The sequence below is a fragment of the Columba livia genome, chromosome 1 (assembly GCF_036013475.1).
Source record: "Columba livia isolate bColLiv1 breed racing homer chromosome 1, bColLiv1.pat.W.v2, whole genome shotgun sequence".
Lineage (NCBI taxonomy): Eukaryota > Metazoa > Chordata > Aves > Columbiformes > Columbidae > Columba > Columba livia.
In genome coordinates, this window is record NC_088602.1 from 519,860 (window position 1) to 541,569 (window position 21,710).

Consider the following 21,710-nt stretch of genomic DNA (forward strand, 5'->3'; position numbering starts at 1 on the left):
AGCAAGTGCTTCTCTAAGGCATCGAGAGTGCTCCACGCTGGCAAAGGGAAGCTGTGCAGAGATGGCTCTGGTCCTAAGTGGCAGCTTGGAGCTCCCCACAGGGAAGATCAGTCCCTTTCTGCCAACCCAACAGCATCTGAGCAGTGAGAACTGATCTGCAGACTCAGGAAATTCGGTCTCATCTGGAGGATGGGTTAAAAGAACCAGAAAAAGGAGTATGTGCATGCCTGCGTGCCTGCCTGACTGCCTCCCTTACAGCAGCATCTGACAGACATCCAGAACTCCTGAAGATATTGAGATTCAAGATGTTTCCAGGAATATGGAGGTAGATAAAGAAGAGAGACTGTTGGAGCATAGTGGGAAAGAACTCCCAGGGGTCTGCAAGAAATGCTCCCCCTGCAAGAAAACCTTCATGCAAACCTGATTTTTTTAGACACTGGTAACTCCTACCATGCTCTAAGAAGTTATTTAGAAATGGGCTTTACTAGCTCTGCTCCTCTCTGGGTTACTCTGGTTTGTTATACGCTCCTATGTGTTACAGATACAGATCCTACTCCACACTGTTGTTTCTTTCCCCCTACACGCTTTACGTATGTGTGCGTGTATCTATAAATAATATATACAGAAACATATACAATGCATATAAAAATATATTAACAAGCATGAATGGTTATTTATGGTTATATACATTTATATGTGTATATATAACACACAGCCCACATATATATGTTACACCTCCCAGTTGACTATGGCGGGACAGTAATTACACCTTTTACACTGCAGTCAAGCCCTGATGGGGAAACAAATCTCCAGTTACAGGAGGATATAGAAAAAATTTAAACACTAGCGGCAGCACCTGGGCAGCGTTTGCTGCCATCCTAGAGCAGCACCCTACACAGACAGCATCCAGGCATTTCTGCCCCCCAGGAGCCAGGGGAAGGGGTCAGGCACGGATCCAGATGCCCCACGGAGGACATGGTGCTGTCTCTCCTCCTCCAGCCCTCAAAAGCCACCTCCTGATTTCTTGCCTGTCTCTGACTTTGATTTTCACCCGTAATTTAAGCAAAATGCTGGTGCTCTAAGGGCTGCCTCTCAAGAGCAGGGGCTTGGGAAGGATGAGACCAAGAAATCTGCTTTTTTCCTAAGAAGAGACTTTGCTATTTTAACAACCACATCGCTGCCAACTTGAGCATTCAAGCGAGGGCTCAGCTGCTTGGCGAAGGCAGGAGGATTCGCAAAGGGACTCTGGGGACGCAGCACCCACAGCAATGAATTTCTGTTGGCTTTATAGGCAAGAACAGGGACACGCCATTCCCACCAGTGAGCCGGGACACCGGAGGGTGGGAGAGCAGGTTGACTCTTGCGCAAAGCCCATGGCACAGTGACCAGCAGCACCGTGATGTTCCCCAGCAGAACTGCCTGAAATTCCATCTGCCCGCTTTCTCCTGAGCACCCAACCCAGCAGGACCTCCCGAGCAGCACTTTGGAGATGCACCTCCCCACCCATGTTGGTGTCCACCTCCATAAACCACAACCACCACACCAGTTAACGAGTGCAATGATGGAGAGTCTGCTAATTGCCGTGGGTACTTACCGAGCGTGGCAGTGGGGACCCGGGGGCTTAACAACCTGCACAAGCAGCACAACCCCGTCGCGATGCAGAGGATGAACCTTCATCCGCGTCCCGGCAGTGGGAGGGCAGCGCTTATAACGAGCCCCGAGGATGGATCCTGTCCAATCATCCAGGAGCCGCACGGAGCCCGGGCTCCCCATGCGTAAACAGCATGAGGCGTACCAATGAAAATAGTGTGTGAAGTAAATGATCTCTTTTTCCATTTATGATGCTCTCCCGGCAGGCATGATTTTCTCCTGGTAGTTTAACTGGGTGACATGTTTATAGCTCCCTGTGATTTATGGCTGGCAATGCTGCAGCGTGCTGCTAATACACATAATTTTTATTGTGAGAATGGATCTGTAGTGCAAATAATAATAAATTTTGCAACAAGCGTGCTTGCAGCATCTCTCCAAGGTAATAACAGAGGTGGAAGTCTAGCTATCCCCCCTGTGACCAGTCAGACACAAGATGTTTAATTAAAACCGTAATATATTGCAAACAAACTAAATATTACAACACCAAACACAGACACATTAGCAGATATCCTCTCAGATGCCCAGAAGCCTGTTGTATCTGGGTGTCGTGTGGTAATGAAGTTATATTTGCCACCTCAGCCGTGAGGTGGAAATCGCTGTTAGCCTGTATTTCTGTGGCTGCCAAACCAAGACCCCGGAGAGCTAATGGGTTTGCCCATTCTCGTGTGAGGTCTCTACAGTAAATACAACCACTGGACCTAAGAGATTCTTCTGCAGACATAAACCACGCTGTGCTGGGTCACTGCCCATGATGGGCACCAGCAAACTGTGATAACGGTCCCTGGCGTGTTGCTGACCTGAGCCAAGCGATGCCCCAGCAAGTCCCAGGCAGGGGCTCAGGAGTCTGAGCGCTGTGGCTGCCTCATTTTAGAAGCTGAAGGGCCTGTTGGTGTGAACCTGGAGCACCTGGTGCTGGGTGACCCCTGTGCCAAAGAACAATTCATTCACAAGCCTTAATTTTAACTAAGACAGCTGCCTGCTCCTACCTGGTGTCAGGTATGTCAGATGTGGAAAAACAAACAAACAAAAAACCCAAAACCCAAAAACTGAGGAAGAATTATTGAAGCCAGCAAACATCCTGGGTTGTGTGCTCAGAGCCATGGAATGGAATGGAATGGAATGGAATGGAATGGAATGGAATGGAATAGAATAGAATAGAATAGAATAGAATAGAATAGAATAGAATAGAATAGAATAGAATAGAATAGAATAGAATAGAATAGAATAGAATAATATTTCGGCTGAAAGGGATCTACAATGAGCATCTATTCCAACAGCCTGACCACTTCAGGGAAGCTCCTGTAGAAGGGGAGTTTACCACAAAAGGTCTCTTCAGCCTTGAGAAGAGACAATAAAGTAATACAGGAAAGATCTATGAGATAATGAATGAGGAGGGGTAGATCCATGTGGGGTGTTTGTTCATCTGTTATCACACTACCTGAACTAGGAGGGGGAGAACACACCCTGAAATTACCAAGCAGAAGAGCTAAAACAAATACAAAATTACTTTTTATAAAGACTTCACAATGAAATTATGGAAATCATCACTGCTGGATGTTGTGGGAACCCAAAGTACATGTAGGCTCAGAAAGGTATTAGACAAACCCATGGGTGAGACATTCATTGATTTCTATTAAGCATGACGGCTGAGGTGCTGAAAGCCTCTAAATTGATTGCTAGAGGCTGGGACATGTGCCAAGGGAAGGATAAACTGTAAATTACCTTCTAAATGGCCATTAATAGCCACTCTTCAAGGCAGGATGGCAGGATGGAGGGACCTTTAGTTTGATCTAGTAGAATAGTTCTTATCATCTTCAGAGCAAATAAGCTTTAGCTAGAGAATAACATCTTCATGTTGGAGATGGAAAGTGGCATCACAGCTGGCCGTGATGAGAACAAAATCAAGGACGGTATGGTGGGTCTAGGGCAGCTGAGGTGCCACAGTGCATGGTGAAAGCAGAAGACCTCAGAGGAGGCAGCAGGGAGAGTGTCCTGCAGCAAAGAGATGCTGCAGAGATGGGAACAAAAAGGCTGTGGGGACAAAACGAAGTGTTGTGGGATGGACCGGCAGGCAGGACACCTGTGGTTGTGTGAGGGATGGGCAGGGACACAGGGGAGCAGGTTGGCATGGAGTCACCACCACAGACCATTGATGGTTTTCCTGAATGTCTCTCAGCAATGGCTTCGGCTGAGCTGGTCCTGTCTCTGAGCAAAGGCACAGGTGACATACCCTCTCCAGGTCTTTTCCAGACCTGGTTTTCCACAGTTCTCCAGTGTTGAGGGTTAGATTGCAGGGTGACAATAAAACCCTGGCAGATGTATTGTTAAGCTCCTCTTCCCTCCCCTTCCCCCTTTTGTCTCTCCCTCTCCCCCTTCCCACTCAGGACAGGTGATCGGGAGGGAAAGAAGGACAGAGAGAAGAGAGTTGGAGAAATTAAAAATGTTTTACTAATGCTACTAATGAGAATAGACAAAATAATACAAAATATACAAAACCAATCTTGAAAGTCTCAGCAACTGCAGAGCCGGCAACCAAAGTCCTGGACTGGACTTTGCAGCCAACCGGAGCTGGATTCAGTCTCTCACTAGGCCTCAGTTCACAGGGACGACTAGCAAGGTCCTCTCCTAATGTTGGCCATAAGCAGAAACGAAAAGAAGGCAAAAAGGAAAAAGGGACGAGATCCTCGTGATCTCCCACTGTTATATGAAGTATTCACGCGAATGGGATGTTATACACAGTTGGTCAGTTTCTTGGTCACTTGTTTCTCATCGCCCCTCTCGCGAGATGTCCATCCATGCTTATCAATAACTTCGCATTCCATTGCTATGTTTACGAAGACATGTATCTGGTTCTCCAAGAAAATGCAGCTAATAGGAAGCTTTAGCTGACAGACAAATTCACTAAAAGAGAAACTTGTTTGTTAACAAAACCAGGACTTCCAGAAAAAGGTATAACCTCAGGTATCATTGGCCACAGCCACCTGTGGAAATGCCATGGTGTCTCTTTCCTTGCCCTGCTCAGCCTGGCTGCACACACACTCTCATCTTCCACGTACCCTGAAATATTCAGTTTCATTCCCTCGGGACTCTCTGCCATCACTTTACACACCAGGCAATTCCAGCATTGCTCGTTCAGCTTCCTGCACTCAGGGTCTCCAGACAAACTGTGTTGAGCAAACCCATGTCTGTGCAGCTGGAAACAATGATCTGGTTTGCAAAGTGCAGCATCACCCCTGGGAGATGACAGAGAGAAAATGTCAAGAAAATGACAATGTATTTCTAGCATGAATGTCGTGTGTGAGGATCGTCCCAAGACCAGCGTGCTGAGCAGCTGGGAAACACGCACAACACAGAGGGGCTGGATGGGGTCTGCTGGGGTAGTGAATGGCTTGGAGATGGCAATGTCTGCACAGGGTTCTCCAGCTGACCTGCAGCTGAATGAGAAAAAGTGCTCAGGCTTCCAGCAGCCAATGTAGGATGTTGATAGGATAAGAGGAAACGGCCTCAAGTTGCGCCAGGGGAGGTTGAGGTTGGATGTGGGGAACAATTTCTTCCCCAAAGGGCTGTGGGGCATTGGAACAGGCTGCCCAGGGCAGTGCTGGAGTCACCAGCCCTGGAGGGCTGGACAGACGGACAGGAGGTTCTCAGGACATGGGGCAGGGACAGGGCTGGGTTATGGTTGGACTCGGTGATCTTGAGGGTCTTTTCCAGCCACAATGATTCTGTGATTCTATGACTCCACAAAATGCTCACTTCTCTTGCTTGCATCACTGTGGGCTTGAAGCATCTCCATAACATGCCTGTTGCACACTGCAAGATTTTGTCTTGCATCAGATATACTCAAAATCTTATTATAAGCTCTGATTTGTGCCTTAAGGCTCACTCATCTGCACCAAGCTCCCTGCAGTGATGTTTGCACACTGTGCTCCCACCAAGCTGCTCTTGCTGGTTTCCTGCTTTATCTCTTTCCCCAGAAGCATAGGTATTGTATGTGCATAGGGAGGGGTCTGAGGATCTTTTCATTTATTTTCCCATCCTAAAAATTCTGTTTTCCCAGAATGACAGATAAAGGACAACACAGCCACCACTTGGCACACATCAGTCTATTTGCTGGAAATGTTTATATTATAATTTGAGCCTAAGCCAGTCCTAATCATATTTACTGTACAGGCCAGAGTTCAGTGTGTCAGATCTGCTAGGAATGTGAGAACGGATAGCAAGGAGGGAAGGGAATGGTGGGGGCTTGGTCCTCCCACATAAAAGTCTTTAGAAGACCCTGTTCAAAACAAGCACCTCCACAACATAAAGGTAATGCTCATTGCACGGACAAAAATAAAAAGTAAGGAAAGGGCTTAGGAAGATCCCAGAGAACAGGAACACCATTGCTATCTAAAATCACCACTTGGCACCATTCCTGGCTTCAGTATTTTATTCCCCTGTCAGTCTGTCCACACAGAGATCTGAAATGGAAACTGAGGCTCAAGGGAGGTTTCATCTCCCACCAGCCCCGCAGCACCTCTCAGGGTTGCTCCAGGCTTTGCAGATCCAGGGTAGGGGAGGAAGGATGCACAGAATCATAGAATCACAGCTGGTTTGGGTTGGAGGGACCCTCAGAGCTCCCCCAGTTCCCCCTGCCATGACAGGGACATCTTCACCAGCTCAGGGTGCTCAGAGCCCCGTCCAGCCTGGCCTGGGATGTCTCCAGGGATGGTTCATCCACCACCTCTCTGGGAACCTGGGCCAGGCTCTCACCACCCTCAGGGCAACAATTTCTTCCTCATGTCCAGCCTGAATCTCCCTCCTTCAGTTTAAAACCATCACCCCTTGTCCTGTCACAACAAGCCCTGCTCAAAAGTCTGTCCCCATCTTTCTCATGGGCCCCTTTTAAGTCCGGAAAGGCCGCATTAAGGTCTCCCAGAGCTTCTGTTCTCCAGCTGAACACCCCAACTCTCTCACCTGTCCCCAGCAGAGCTGTTCCAGCCTCGGGTCATTCCTGGGGCTCCTCTGGCCCCTCTCCAGCAGCTCCATGTGTGTCCTGTGCTCAGCACACGTCACCCATCCTTCTCTGATTCGGAAAGTTTCAAAATACAAAGGCTGTTTGATCATACTCAGTTTTCTTTGGCTGCAGTGGCTGTGTTGAGCTGGACAAAAATATCCCAGCTGCCTGGAAGGAGGGATTGCAGCCCAGAAGGGACGTCTCCTCCTTGGCAGGCTGTCCCTCCTGCTTGCCACCAAAGGAGCAGCCGATTGCGTTGGCACCAGAAGCTCCGACATCACCAGCAGCAATGAGTTTTTCCAAGTCAACCATCTACTGATGCTCAAAAATAGTACTGAGGAAAAGAGCTCAGCGGGACCTGGACAGAGACCAGCTGCTCTAATGAGAGATTCCCTGAAGGACCATGTAATGCCAGAACCGGGCAGCTCTCCTGCTTTGGGATGTCTCTTGGGCCCTAATTTTAGGGGGAATCCTTCTCCTGCTGAGCTCCAGGGGTGAGGTTGTAGAACCAGCACCATGGGAGGTGTGATGGGTTAGACACCCATGATCCAGCAGCCCCTTGCAGGTGGCAGTCATTGCTGGTCCCCACTGTTCCCGTGTGTGTGTTGAGGGTTGTGGCTGAAGATGGTGGAACTGGTGGCTTTGGGACTGCAATCCTGGCCTGAAAGGTGTGGGTAGATGCTGGAGAGGCGTGCCATGGGACTAGGCTTTGTCTTGTGGTGGGAAGTGATGGAAAGATAGAATCATAGAATTATTTAGGTTGTAAAAGACCCTTAGGATCATCGAGTCCTACCATTAACCTGAAACTACAAAGTCCACCAATGAACCATGTCTCTAGGTCCTGGGGAAGGATGGAGAAGGAAGACCTTGGTGCGGCTCCAGTTTGGAGTTGCACTAAGTATATGAAGGACTTATATGGGACAGAACTCAGGTCAGGGGCAGCTGTACCTGTGCATGGAGGGGAGGATCAGCGAGTCTCCTGGATCAGGGTTAGCACCTGAAAACAGGTTTTGCTGCAGACACCTCATCTGTACCAGCCTCTGCAAATGTCACCACTTAAACCCTGGAAGTTCAAGTGGTGTTGAAAGGGGACAGGAGAACCCTCCCTTCTGCCCACAGCCTTGCTGCTGTGCCTGGTGTCAACAGCGCATCTCCTGCACTCTGTTCGGGGTGTCTAAGCCGGCTGCAAGACGCTTTGTAGTCTGAACTGTGAGTCATAGGATCACAGAATAGTTTGGGTTGAAAGGGCCTTCCCAGCTCCCCAGTGCCCCCCTGCCATACCAGGGACATCTTCACCAGCTCAGGGTGCTCAGAGCCCCGTCCAGCCTGGTCTGGGATGTCTCCAGGGATGGTTCAGCCACCATGTCTCTGGCCAACCTGGGCCAGGCTCTCACCACCCTCAGGGCAACAATTTCTTCCTCATGTCCAGCCTGAATCTCCCTCCTTTAGTTTAAAACCATCACCTCTTGTCCTGTCACAACAGGCCCTGCTCAAAAGTCTGTTCCCACCTTTCTTATGGGCCACTTTCAAGTCCAGAAAGGCCACACTAAGGTCTCCCCGGAGCTTCTGTTCTCCAGCTGAACACCCCAACTCTCTCACCTGTCCCCAGCAGAGCTGTTCCAGCCTCGGATCATTTCTGGGGCTCCTCTGGCCCCTCTCCAGCAGCTCCGTGTGTGTCCTGTGCTGAGGACCCAGAGCTGGATGCAGTCAGTATCACGAGGTGGTGAAGCCCAGATGTGGCTCCGTTCAGGTATTTGTGTGCAGGGCTTCTGGGCAACTTCCGAAACTACAGAAAACTGCTCCTGTGCTGAGTGCCCTCCCTGGAAAACACCACGCTGTAGATGTGGGTAAAACCTTCCCAGCTCTCCCAGGTTCTGTTATAACAGCTGTGTTTCTGTATTTTAGTGTTAATCACCTTGCTGCTCAAGTGAAAACCCTCATTCAGTGGTTGCTATAATGACAGAAGTTGGCTTCTGCCAGAGCACCACAGTCTCCAGCTCTATTATCCATCCTCAAGCTGGTCCGCTCTGACTTGACCACCTCATGCACAACAGGGTGACCCCAACTCAGAGTTTGGTAGAAATTACAGAGGCAGACAATGCACTCAGCATCATCTTCCACAGGGAGCACAGCAGCTAAACCTGTGTGGACCACTTGTTTTTTAAGCCTTTCGTTCAGAGGCCAATCCATCTGGACTGTTTCAGCAGAAAAATTGTGCCTTTAATTGAAATCATCACAAAAACCCTGGGTGAAGTGAAGCGGTGTCAACCAATTTCCTGTGCTGCCATGGGTGACACACAGGAGATCCTCGGTCACCGCTGCTCCGTCCTGCAGAAATGAATGAGCTCTTGTATGGGTAAATATTGATGTATTTAATGCCCGACTTGGTACATACAATACAACGGGGGGGGATTCAGAAAATGCAGAAAGGACAGGGAGTCCTGTCACAAAGGCACTGGCCTCTCTGCTTTCAGTGTGCAGGGTGGAAAATCAAACAATCCCAGAGAAATCTGCAAACATTGCAAAGCCCTGTATCTCATTTTCCCATATTAAGAGAAGCTGGTAGATAGAGGTGATTCAGAGGCAACCGAGAGGTGAACGTAGGTCGACACGACCTGCGTATAATTTGCTAAAATGCGAACTCAAAGCAGCATCATGTACGGTGTGCCCCAAACCTCCACCGGCAGGGTAGCGTTGTCTGAAGCCTGTAAATTGCAGCTGGGATGCAATAGATTTGATTTAAATTGGGAAGGAATGTCAAGGCAATGCTGTGAATCTCACTGCCGGTGTGCGCTTTCAATGAGAGTGGTGCTTTCTCTGGAACTTCATGGTGCATGATGCAGCTCTTGGACAAGTGTCATTCCTCAGGGACTTCTTTACAAGTTGGGTTTCTACCTCGTCTGCTCACCATCCGTAGCACAGCTCCGCTAGGAATGGTTGGCTGAAGCAGGGGGCATTAGTTGGAGAGACCACTGTTTTGCAAAATTAACCAAAAAAAAAGTGTGTGTGGAAAGCGTGTTTCATTTTTAGGCATTTCACTGAGTGCCTAAAACAGGGTCAAATGGATGCAGATGCTTACTGGGGGTAAAAACACCCACGGTCTGGTCTGCGGAACGGTTCTTCTTAGGAGGAAGAAGAAGAGTGGAGCTAATTAGTTAAACTGAAGTGTTTCTAGGTTGCCTGGCCCCACCTGGATCAAGGTGGCTGGATCATGATGCTCTTGTGCCACAGGAATTTCACATATCACAGAGTCCCAGAATGTCAGGGGTTGGAAGGGACCTGGAAAGCTCATCCAGTGCAATCCCCCCATGGAGCAGGAACACCCAGATGAGGTTACACAGGAAGGTGTCCAGGTGGGTTTTGAATATCTCCATAGGAGACTCCACAACCCCCCTGGGCAGCCTGGGCCAGGCTCTGCCACCCTCACCAGGAACAAGTTTCTTCTCATCTTCCAGTGGAACCTCCTGTGTTCCAGTTTGTACCCATTGCCCCTTGTCCTGTCACTGGTTGTCACCAGAAGAGCCTGGCTCCATCCTCCTGACACTCCCCCTTTCCATATTGATCCCCAGGAATGAGTCCCCCCTCAGTGTCCTCTTGTCCAGCTCCAGAGCCCCAGCTCCCTCAGCCTTTCCTCACACGGGAGATGCTCCACTCCCTCCAGCATCTTGGTGGCTGCGCTGGACTCTCTCCAGCAGTTCCCTGTCCTGCTGGAACTGAGGGGCCACAACTGGACACAATATTCCAGGTGTGGTCTCCCCAGGGCAGAGCAGAGGGGCAGGAGAACCTCTCTGACCTACTGACCACCCCCTTCTAACCCACCCCAGGTACCATTGGCTTCCTGGCCACAAGGGCACAGTGCTGGCTCATGGTCATATGTCATATATATGGACATATGGTCATATGTCTTCATTCCATTTTGCAGGGTTTAAAGAGACTGATATTCCAGAATATCATTTTGAAAAGACTGAAAAAACTTGGAGTTTTGATCTCATCGTCATATTTTGTATGCTGTAGGTTGAGGTAATTCCATTCTGATAAGGCCAAATGTGTTCATTCACCTTTATCTGTCTGATATAATGTCAGGATTTTAAGAAGGTATCATTACGGGTGTCTCAGTAACAGCGGTGAGGAAATGAGAGCAGGACCGTGAGGGAGAGAGTAACAATGGTACATTGCTAATCTGCAGTTATTTCTTAAAAATAAATCACTGTGACATCATCAAACTGGTTGAAATTCAATCTGGCAATTGAGAAAATGTTATCAGATGACTCTGCCTTCAAAGGGGATCAGGGAAAGAATCAAGAGGACTTTATAACTGACATACGAGCAACTCTGATGAAGTCAGGATTTCATTGCTGCTCCTGTATATACAATTTTTTGTTTGCTGGTTTCACAGGCCCTTTGTATATCTGAAATGGTTTATCAAAGAGATGAGGTGGAAGCAGAGGCAACAGAAAATACCAGTGGAAGGAGAAATAACAGTGGAAGTAGAGGTGTATTCCCAAGGATTGCAGGGGAAAATTCCATTAGGATTTGCATTCGTAAATCTCGCGGTTTCTTTGGGAAGGGGTTTTGTGACGAGTGGATGATGGGCAGCCTGGTTTGCAGACCTGCAGGGCTGTTTGGTGCCCGTGGGCAGCCCTGGGCTCACAGATGTTTCTCCAGCCTGTGCATGAGTCCCTGCAGGTGAAAACTGGGCAAGATTGATGGGAGAGGTGCAGGTTTCAGGTCCTTTGATGTTCAGCATCACCAGAGGGGTCAAGAGATGACACAGCACTGTAAGGCCACCCACAGGGTATGGTACTCAGGTCCCACAGGTTCTTGGTCTTCATAGCTATAGAGCCCATCTTCTTTGCCCTCAGGTTTTTAAAAGAGTATTGAACAAAGTCAGAGCATGAGAGGACAATGCAGGTGTCTCTGGATAAAGTCATCACCCCTACTTTCTCCATTTAAAAGCTCAGGGGGAATGAGGTCTTTCTCCGATGTCATTAGTGCGATTAATTCACTGAAGAGCACTGTGACAGGGACACACGGCCAACCTCACTGAAGAAGATATGGAGAGTGCAGTGGGCAATTTCCATGGGATTAGATCAAATCAAGTTCAGCGTGGCCGGCAGTGTCAGAAAAGGCAGGGCTGGATATGTGAGGGCTTGCACAAAATGCAAAATATACCTGGATGCATGGAATCTTCTCTTCACCTTTGCAATACAGAGGATGTAGAGTTTCTGGTGAGTCTCAGGAGATCAGAGCACAGAGGTGGGACAAAACTGTCACCGTCACCCATCAGGGTGGATGTCTGATGATTAAAGATGATGTTGCTGGGAAATAGTTTTTGGACACCATATCCCAGGGTCAACAATGCAGGACCTTGCAAGAAAAGTGGGGGTGAACACCTAAACAAGTGCCCAAAGGACCGTCAAAGCAATGATGTGACAGTATTATGCTGTCCATTTTGTGCTAATCGTAGAAATCATAGACAATTTGGTCAAAAGGGACTTGAAGAGGTCATTTGGTCCATCCCTCACACTGAAGTGGGTTCGTCGGTTTCTAAACGGGGCTGGATAAACTCCCCCGCTCTGCAAGAGGAGACACAACGGTAGGGCCAAGAGCCACAAGACTCACCGTGCTTAGACAAGGTGCTGAGAGGAGGAGCAGGAGGAAGGACATGGGAGAGCCATCCTCTGGTGACAGTGGGCAGCATCTCCCAGGCGTGGGCTGGCCAGGTCCCCATGTGATCCAACAAGGTCAGGCTCAGCAGCCACAGTGCCTCATTTTCCAACCCAACTGTAGATTAGGATTATTCTGCAAACCCTGAAACCCACCCAGCATAACCCACCCTGACCTTCTTGAAGTCACTTGTGGGGCAAAAGCTGAGGGTTTATTCATATATGAGCTATAAGCATCTCCACTGGGTCATACTTACTGGGTGAATTTTAAGAATTGGTGTTTGTTACCTGGGATGTGGGTTTGGGAGTAGGATTTAGTTTGAAGTTTCCTTGTTTGAACCTACAGAGCATCTCAGCTCACCTTAGAGCAGACGTGCTCCACAGCTCCATGGTCTGCTCTGACTCACCTCTGACTGCCGTGGGTGCTTGGACCCCAACCCACACATAGCCCCAAATCTGGGACACTGAACACAGAGTTGAATGTAGAGAAATCCAGAAGCTGGATTTTTGGAGCTTTTCGTCGGCACTTTGGAAAGCTGTATGCCCTTTTACGGTGTCCCACTTCGTGTACTTAAAACATCCAAATCATTCCGGCCTCAACCATGATCTATTACACTTCATTCTCAAGGTTGAGGTTAACGTCTGAAATCTGTTTACATGAAATCTGTTTACCAAGCTGCTCTTTCCAGCAATGTGCAAACATATGGATATGGAGGTGTAAACAGAGGATTTTGTGGTCTTAAACTAGGCCGGAACATTAGTCCATGTCTAATTCCAGAGAAAAAACAAACTTTCCCAATGAACATGTAACCCTTCCCAGGATTGTTCCATTCATGTTAATTTACTACAAAGTTCCCTGGAATGTAACAAGACCTCATATCAGTGAAATTCCAAGATGCGTAAGCAGTGGAGTTGGATGGTTGCTACTAAAGATAATAATAAGAAAAAATACATCAGTGGTATGCATCAGAGCATCCCAGATCTGACCCAGATTCAGAGCTTGTCTATAGACTGCTTTAACTTAGAATCACAGAATAGAATCATAGAATCATTTTGATTGAAAAAGACCCTCAAGATCAAGTCCAACCGTTCCCCCACCCCCTTTCATTATTTGTATAATGAAAGCTGACGAGTCTCCTATGATCACATAGCCCTGGGAACTGACAGTTTCATATCATAGACCAATATGGGGATATTGTAATTAAAAGCACAAGCCTGGCAACACTGTTTGTACTTCTTCAGAGACAAAAACTGTCATTAGCAGCGAGTCCCTTGATGAAAGCCTGCTCTCAGCCATCCAAAAATGGGAGGTGGAATAATGTGAATTGCCATGGTAGAATCACAGAGTCATTTTGGTTGGAAAAGCCCCTCAAGATCATTGATTCCAACCATTAACCCAGCCCTGTCCCTGCCCCATGTCCTGAGAACCTCATGTCCGTCTGTCCAGCCCTCCAGGGCTGGTGACTCCAGCACTGCCCTGGGCAGCCTGTTCCAATGCCCCACAGCCCTTTGGGGAAGAAATTGGTCACAATATCCATACTTATAGCCTATTTTTTATGCCTTCCAGAGCAGATGAAGTTTTACCAATGAAGTGAATCGGTTGCCAGGGCTGTGCATGGTTCGCTATTTCAGTAGGAAAGTTGCACACATGACTGAAATGTGAGATTGGTACAAAACACAATTCTTGACCAGAATAAGAAGCGAGGCAGAGTCTGGACGTCGTTTATTTTCACATCCTCATGTGGCACCACCAGAACTACTGAACTCACGAACCCATGAAGGTGCTGAAGTTGAAAAATTACACTGTTTTCTGGCAAAAGGGAATTTTGTGATGGCAAATGTAGTATGTAGGTACAGTGCTGAGCAAATGCAGATAAGGGAGAGGGACTGACAGGTGGAAAGCACTTGTAGAAAAATTGGTATGTACATTATCGCTTCTGGCACCGCGGATGGAAAGTCAAACATAGAAAAGCAAACAGCAAACATTAGGCAGATGTGTGGTCCTGTCAATTATTAAATGAAGCCAGCAAATCGCCGTGACTCAGAGGCAGCTGGAGAACAGCCAGGTTTAGGGGCAGCTGCAGGTCTGGCAAATGCAGGAGAGCCTCAAGGCAGCACATTTCATGTTGCAAATGTAAATCAAGGCAGCAAGGATCATAGAATCACAGAGTAATTTGGGTTGGAGGGACCTTAAAGCTCCTCCAGTGCCCCCCCTGCCATGAGCAGGGACATCTTCACCAGCTCAGGGTGCTCAGAGCCCCGTCCAGCCTGGCCTGGGATGTCTCCAGGGATGGTTCATCCACCACCTCTCTGCCCAACCTGGGCCAGGCTCTCACCACCCTCAGGGCAACAATTTCTTCCTCATGTCCAGCCTGAATCTCCCTCCTTTAGTTTAAACCATCACCCCTTGTCCTGACACAACAGGCCCTGCTCAAAAGTCTGTTCCCACCTTTCTTATGGGCCCCTTTTAAGTCCGGAAAGGCCACACTAAGGTCTCCCCGGAGCTTCTCCTCTCCAGCTGAACACCCCAACTCTCTCACCTGTCCCCAGCAGAGCTGTTCCAGCCTCGGGTCATTCCTGGGGCTCCTCTGGCCCCTCTCCAGCAGCTCCATGTGTGTCCTGTGCTGAGGACCCAGAGCTGGATGCAGTCAGGATCAGGAGGTGGTGAAGCCCAGATGTGGCTCCGTTCAGGTATTTGTGTGCAGGGCTTCTGGGCAACTTCCTCCTTTAGTTTAAAACCATCGCCCCTTGTCCTATCAAGGTACCTGGTTGCTTTACTCAGTGAGATGTTTTTAGGATAAATACAAACCAGCATAACTATGGATTTCATTACTCGGCTGCGATGCACTAGCGATGCTCTGTTCTTGAGTGAACGGCCACCTCCAGGAGCGCTGGGAAGCCCCGTCAGCACCAGACGGACAACTTGTCATGTCACGTCTGTCTCTGAAGGGGATGCTTGGACTGGTTGGGGCCGGGTGACTCAGAGCCACTGTGTCAACCTGCACTGCTTGGCTGAAATGGATTAAGCGCTTGGAGTTTAACCCAGTTGCAGATCTCACCTGTGAGGCAATTGGTTCCAAACCACCACCAGCTTTGTCAGCAGCTGACATCCATCAGCCGCATGAACATCCAGAGAACTGCTCCGTAGACATCCATCAGCTGCATGAGCATCCAGAGAACTGCTCCATAGACATCCATCAGCTGCATGAACATCCAGAGAACTGCTCCGTAGACATCCATCAGCTGCATGAGCATCCAGAGAACTGCTCCATAGACATCCATCAGCTGCATGAACATCCAGAGAACTGCTCCGTAGACATCCATCAGCTGCATGAGCATCCAGAGAACTGCTCCATAGACATCCATCAGCTGCATGAACATCCAGAGAACTGCTCCGTAGACATCCATCAGCTGCATGAACATCCAGAGAACTGCTCCATAGACATCCATCAGCTGCATGAACATCCAGAGAACTGCTCCGTAGACATCCATCAGCTGCATGAGCATCCAGAGAACTGCTCCATAGACATCCATCAGCTGCATGAACATCCAGAGAACTGCTCCGTAGACATCCATCAGCTGCATGAGCATCCAGAGAACTGCTCCATAGACATCCATCAGCTGCATGAACATCCAGAGAACTGCTCCGTAGACATCCATCAGCTGCATGAACATCCAGAGAACTGCTCCATAGACATCCATCAGCTGCATGAACATCCAGAGAACTGCTCCGTAGACATCCATCAGCTGCATGAACATCCAGAGAACTGCTCCGTAGACATCCATCAGCTGCATGAACATCCAGAGAACTGCTCCGTAGACATCCATCAGCTGCATGAACCTCACAGAGAACTGCTCTGTAGACATCCATCAGCTGCATGAACATCCAGATAACTGCTCCATAGACATCCATCAGCTGCATGAACCTCACAGAGAACTGCTCCGTAGACATCCGTCAGCTGCATGAACCTCACAGAGAACTGCTCCGTAGACATCCATCAGCTGCATGAACCTCCCAGAGAACTGCTCCATAGACATCCATCAGCTGCATGAACATCCAGAGAACTGCTCCATAGACATCCATCAGCTGCATGAACCTCACAGAGAACTGCTCTGTACCGGGAGCTGCTCTCTGCTGCCCACAAGCTGGTTCACAGCAACATCTGCTCTTCCCCACGGCTGGCCTGGTCTGATTTACTGGATTTAGCAAAATGTTCAAGCGGGAGATAAACGGCTCCTTCCCGTGCTCACACAAGAACATGCCTGTGGTTATTGCACAGCGTGACACTGCCCAGGTCTCTGTGGTCAGGTCCCCAGATTCTGACCTCTTGTTGGCAGGTTGGAGTAGCTTGACAGCTCCAGCAGGCACAAACGGATGTGCACAAATTGCCTGTCTTCACACATCTGCTTTACAGACTCTTGCAAAAATACAGGAGAGACTTCTGGCTGCTTCCCAGCCACAAGGCGCAGAGTCTGGATGTTAAACCCTCACATTTGCCTTGTATCCACCTTTATTTTTGCACGGAGCACATCTTTCCTCCTGCAGACACCGGTCCTGTCCCAGCACCTGACTGACAGGGTGCTTTGCAGATGCACAGCAGCACCCGTGTGTTCTTGATGGATTTACCGCTCAGCACCTCCCAGAGACACTACCTGAGAGATCATGGAAGGGACAGAGCATTTCCTTCCCCTGTTGAAAAACCCTTGCTTTCCAAAAATAAAATATATAATAATAATAATAATAACAATAACAATAATAATAAATTTTAAAAATAAATAAAAAATAAAGGCACCTAACGCCCTTTCACGACACGGATCCTCGCCATTTGGATTCTCCACAGCAGCACCCAGGAGAGCTGGGAGGAGCTCTCACTACATTTACCGAAGCAGCTTTTGGAGCTGTAAGGGGTGGGTGGGCTTCTTCCTCACTACCAAAGCTGTCCAGCGCATCCCTGCAGCAGCACCCACAGTTTGCTGGAACCTGCGGACAGATGTCCAGGGCATCCCAAGCTCCTGTCCTGGTCCTGACCTTGTAGTTCATTTTGCAAGGGGTGAAATGGTTTGGTCTGACCCTGCAGACATGACGAAGCCACAGGGACTTGGCTTGCAGGGGGGTTAATTCACGCAATGACAAGGGTGGTTAATCAGGAGGTAGATTGCCTTGGCATGGGGTGGAGGTTCCTCTAAGGACAGGTTGATGCTCTGAAAGGGGCAGCTCAGTCAGCCCGGGTATGGTGTGTCACTTATACATCATGTGTGTCACTTATATATCACATGCATCCCTAAGGAAATGTGTCAATACACAAACAGCACCCCATGTCACAGGATGCATTTGAGTTGCATTGCACTCCCATTGTACCACATAGCTCTGTTCCAGACCAGCCTACCCTTGTTTGGATCATAACCTCGGAGGTGGGGAGAGATTTTCATGGCATCCTCAAAAGGGTTATAGGCAGAACAGATGATATCATGAAACAATAAAAATCATACTCTCTCCTTGCAGACCGTGCAATGAGATTGGACTCAGTTTTCTTATTTTGTGTCCTTAGGTTGCAGTTCGTAGGTCACTAGTATTCTCTATCCTCCACACCTCTGAAGAATCACATTATTTTTATAATGAAAGCTGACAAGTCTCCTATGATCACGTAGCCCTGGGAACTGACAGTTTCATATCATAGACCAATATGGGGATATTGTAATTAAAAGCACAAGCCTGGCAACACTGTTTGTACTTCTTCAGAGACAAAAACTGTCATTAGCAGCAAGTCCCTTGATGAAAGCCTGCTCTCAGCCATCCAAAAATGGGAGGTGGAATAATGTGAATTGCCATGGTAGAATCGCAGAGTCATTTTGGTTGGAAAAGCACCTCGAGATCATTGAGTCCAACCATTAACCCAGCCCTGTCCCTGCCCCATGTCCTGAGAACCTCATGTCCGTCTGTCCACCCCTCCAGGGATGGTGACTCCAGCACTGCCCTGGGCAGCCTGTTCCAATGCCCCACAGCCCTTTGGGGAAGAAACTGGTCCCCAGATCCAACCTCAGCCTCCCCCGGCACAACTTCAGGCCATTGATCCATCCCTCCATGGAAAGGAAAAGAGCTGTATTGCAGAAGAGGTGACAGGTTTCTTCTGGCATGAGTGACTCTCTCTGGGAGATGTTCTTGCCCATGAGCAACAGTCTGGAGAGGAAAGGAAGGAGGAGACTGTCTTTGGGGTATCACTGCCCCAGGACTAGACCTGCTGCTGGGTCCCTCTCTGACAGAGCAGGATTAGGATCCGCCTGCGGATCTGTTTGGTTTTCCAGCTGTACACGAGCGGGTTCAGGACAGGCGGCACCAGGAGATAGGCATCGGCCAGGAGTGTGTGAGTGAGGGGCGGCAAGTGCTTCCCAAACCTGTGGGTGATGGACAAGCCAATGAGCGGGATGTAGAAGATCAGGACTGCAGAGAGGTGGGCGATGCACGTGCTAAAGGCTTTGGCTCGTGTTTCTGGAGTGACAATGTTCAAGACGGCTCTGATGATCATCATGTAAGACAGGAGGATGGTCAGGGAGTCCAGGCCCTTGGTGAGTATCACTGCGGTCAGCCCGTACAAGCTGTTGACCCTGACATCCCCACAAACCAGCCTTAGCATGTCCTGGTGTAGACAGAAGGAGTGAGACAGGACACGGGACCCACAGAATGGCATCTTCTTCATAAGGATGGCAACGGGTAGCACCACAATGATGCCCCGCGTGAAGATCACTCCCGCTGCCTTCACTATCAGGGAGCTGGTCAGGACCGAGGCATAGCGCAAAGGGTAGCAGATAGCAATGATGCGGTCAAAAGCCATGGCCACCAGGACCCCAGACTCGATGGCAGAGAAGCAGTGGATGAAGTACATCTGCACAACACACGCCTCAAAATGGAGGGAGGTGGACTCAAACCAGAAAATGGCCAGCATGGTGGGCAGGGTGGAGAGAGATAAGCCCAGGTCTGCCACGGCCAGTATGGAGAGGAAATAGTACATTGGCGTATGCAGGCTGTGGTCTGTCTTTATCATCCAGAGCAAGGTGCAGTTCCCCAGGAGCATGAGGAGGTACAGGAAGCAGAGAGGCAACGCCATCCAGGAGCTGCTCATCGGCAGACCGGGAATGCTGGTGAGGATGAAGGTCAGGAGACCGGACCCGGTCCCATTGGAAGGTGACATCTCACTTGTTGGTGGTCCAGGGATCTGAAAACAGTAGTTCACTGGAATAAAACCCCTGGTATGAGAACTCCCACACCCCCCTGCTACAATGGTGTTGGGAGGATGGGCTCCTGAGAGTCAAGAAACCCCTGTACAACTGCCCTCAGGCTTATCCATCACATCCACCAAGGAAAAGCCACAGTGGACCAGCCCTGGGGTCACTGTCTGGCTGTGCACAGTAGCAGAAAATGAGGAATGAGCACCACTTAGTCTGTCCTATTGTGATAGGACAAGGGGTGATGGTTTAAACTAAAGGAGGGAGATTCAGGCTGGACATGAGGAAGAAATTGTTGCCCTGAGGGTGGTGAGAGCCTGGCCCAGGTACCCAGAGAGGTGGTGGATGAACCATCCCTGGAGACATCCCAGGCCAGGCTGGACGGGGCTCTGAGCACCCTGAGCTGGTGAAGATGTCCCTGCTCATAGCAGGGGGAACTGGGGGAGCTCTGAGGGTCCCTCCAACCCAAGCCATCTGTGATTCTATGATTCTATAACTACGTAAGGAACGCTTAATGAAGAACTGTTGTTTTTACATAACTGAGGACCTGGTGCCTTACCCCAGCAGGGGAAGGAATGAGAGACATAGGACTATGAATACTTAATATAAAACACAGTATCTTCCCTGAATATATACTGATACCTGTATGCATACTGATACCTGTATTTACAAGTAAATTCAGGGGGAATGGTAGCCAAAGTACCAGGAATCCATATTTTAAATACATTGATAAGGGGAAGGGTATGGTATGGTATGGTATGGTATGGTATGGTATGGTATGGTATGGTATGGTATGGTATGGTATGGTATGGTATGTAAACTGAGGCAGGTGTCAGGGTAGTCTGTAAACCCTGAAATACCCAACCAATGGGAAACAGTGGAGGGAAACTGCAGCCAGGATTTTGGGGGGTGTATGAGCAGGGGCTTTTTGCCCTATTATGTGTGCCTACCTTTAGGCAGAACACCTGGTGTTGCAATATCGTTATTAAAATATGCTTTGCTGAGAGAGCCTGCCTGAGCCTATTATATTTGCAAAATAATTGTTTCCTACAGATTCAGAAGAGACTTGGTGCTCAGACCTTTGGGAGGTGCCTGAAAGCTGCTCAGCGGCACGGGCAGGACAAGACCCTGGGGCCAGGGTGCTCCTGCCTGGAAAAGGGGGAGAGGTGGGATGGAGACCTGGACGTCAGCTCTGGGATGGGGATGGGGATGGGGATGGGGATGGGGATGGGGATGGGGATGGGGATGGGGATGGCTGGTGCCCACAGCACCGGGACCATCAGCCCTGGCCATGCCGGTCCCTGCAAGGCTGGAGAACCCAGACAGGAGAGGGAAGGGGGGATGGAGTGGGGAGAGATGAAGGCAGAGAAAAGTCAGTGTTTGAGCTGAATTGAATGTGGTCAGACCACCAGAGATAATATCTCACTTTGAGGTGAGAAGCAGCTCCATTATGTGTGACTCTGTATTGATTTAATCCCTTTTTGTTTAAGTACGGCAAAATGTATAACGTTTTAGGGAGCTTTATCAGCTAAACCTGTAGGTCAATTAAGCAAACTAATCCCGATGGAAAGAAAATGGATTTGTGCTTTACAGCTGCCAAAAAGGTTAAATGGAAAGGAAGAAATTCAGGGGCTCAAATAAGACAGAGTGATGTTTCGTCTGCCTGAGGCCATCAGAAAACCCAGCAGCAAACACCGGGTCTCTGTTTGGGCACTCTGCTTTCCTGGGCATGCAGCAGAGGTGATCAGCTGCGATGCTGCACAACGAGAGGCTGGGGAGACTTCCAGACAAATATTCCAAAGAGGCTCCTCTGCAAACGCCGTTAAATTTAGTGCTTCTCAAACGCGCCAGCTGGACAGCAGCACACCCTCACCCCTTGCCAGGCTGATCAGTGTGTGTCTCTGCTCAGCTGGAAATGAAGACGTTTTGCATAATAGAGGAACACAAACTGACTGAGCAACCTGATCTGGGTGAAGATGTCCCTGCTCAAGGCGGGGGGTTGGACTACATGGGCTTTGAAGGTCTCTTCAACCCAAACCCTTCTGTGATTCTAGAGGGTTGTCCAGAGTTTGTCTGCACATGCATGCACACACCCTCTGAGACCTCATCTGCCATCAGAAAAAATGAACTAGATACATTTTTAAAAATGAAAATTTCAGACTACCAAAGGGTCAGAC

General features: G+C 49.0%; 1 protein-coding gene across 1 annotated transcript; it reads right to left on the reverse strand.

Annotated features, from left to right (window-relative positions):
* Positions 1 to 18,156: 18,156 nt before the first annotated feature.
* Positions 18,157 to 19,511, reverse strand: LOC102093031 (olfactory receptor 51H1-like). Its single transcript, XM_005507385.2, has one exon. It carries the CDS (start codon positions 19,497 to 19,499, stop codon positions 18,543 to 18,545), a length of 957 nt encoding a protein of 318 aa, XP_005507442.1. The 5' UTR covers positions 19,500 to 19,511; the 3' UTR covers positions 18,157 to 18,542.
* Positions 19,512 to 21,710: the final 2,199 nt, after the last annotated feature.

Excerpts from the sequence above, each read along its gene's own strand:
- LOC102093031 (XM_005507385.2), bottom strand. The coding sequence starts at position 19,499 with ATGTCACCTTCCAATGGGACCGGGTCCGGTCTCCTGACCTTCATCCTC.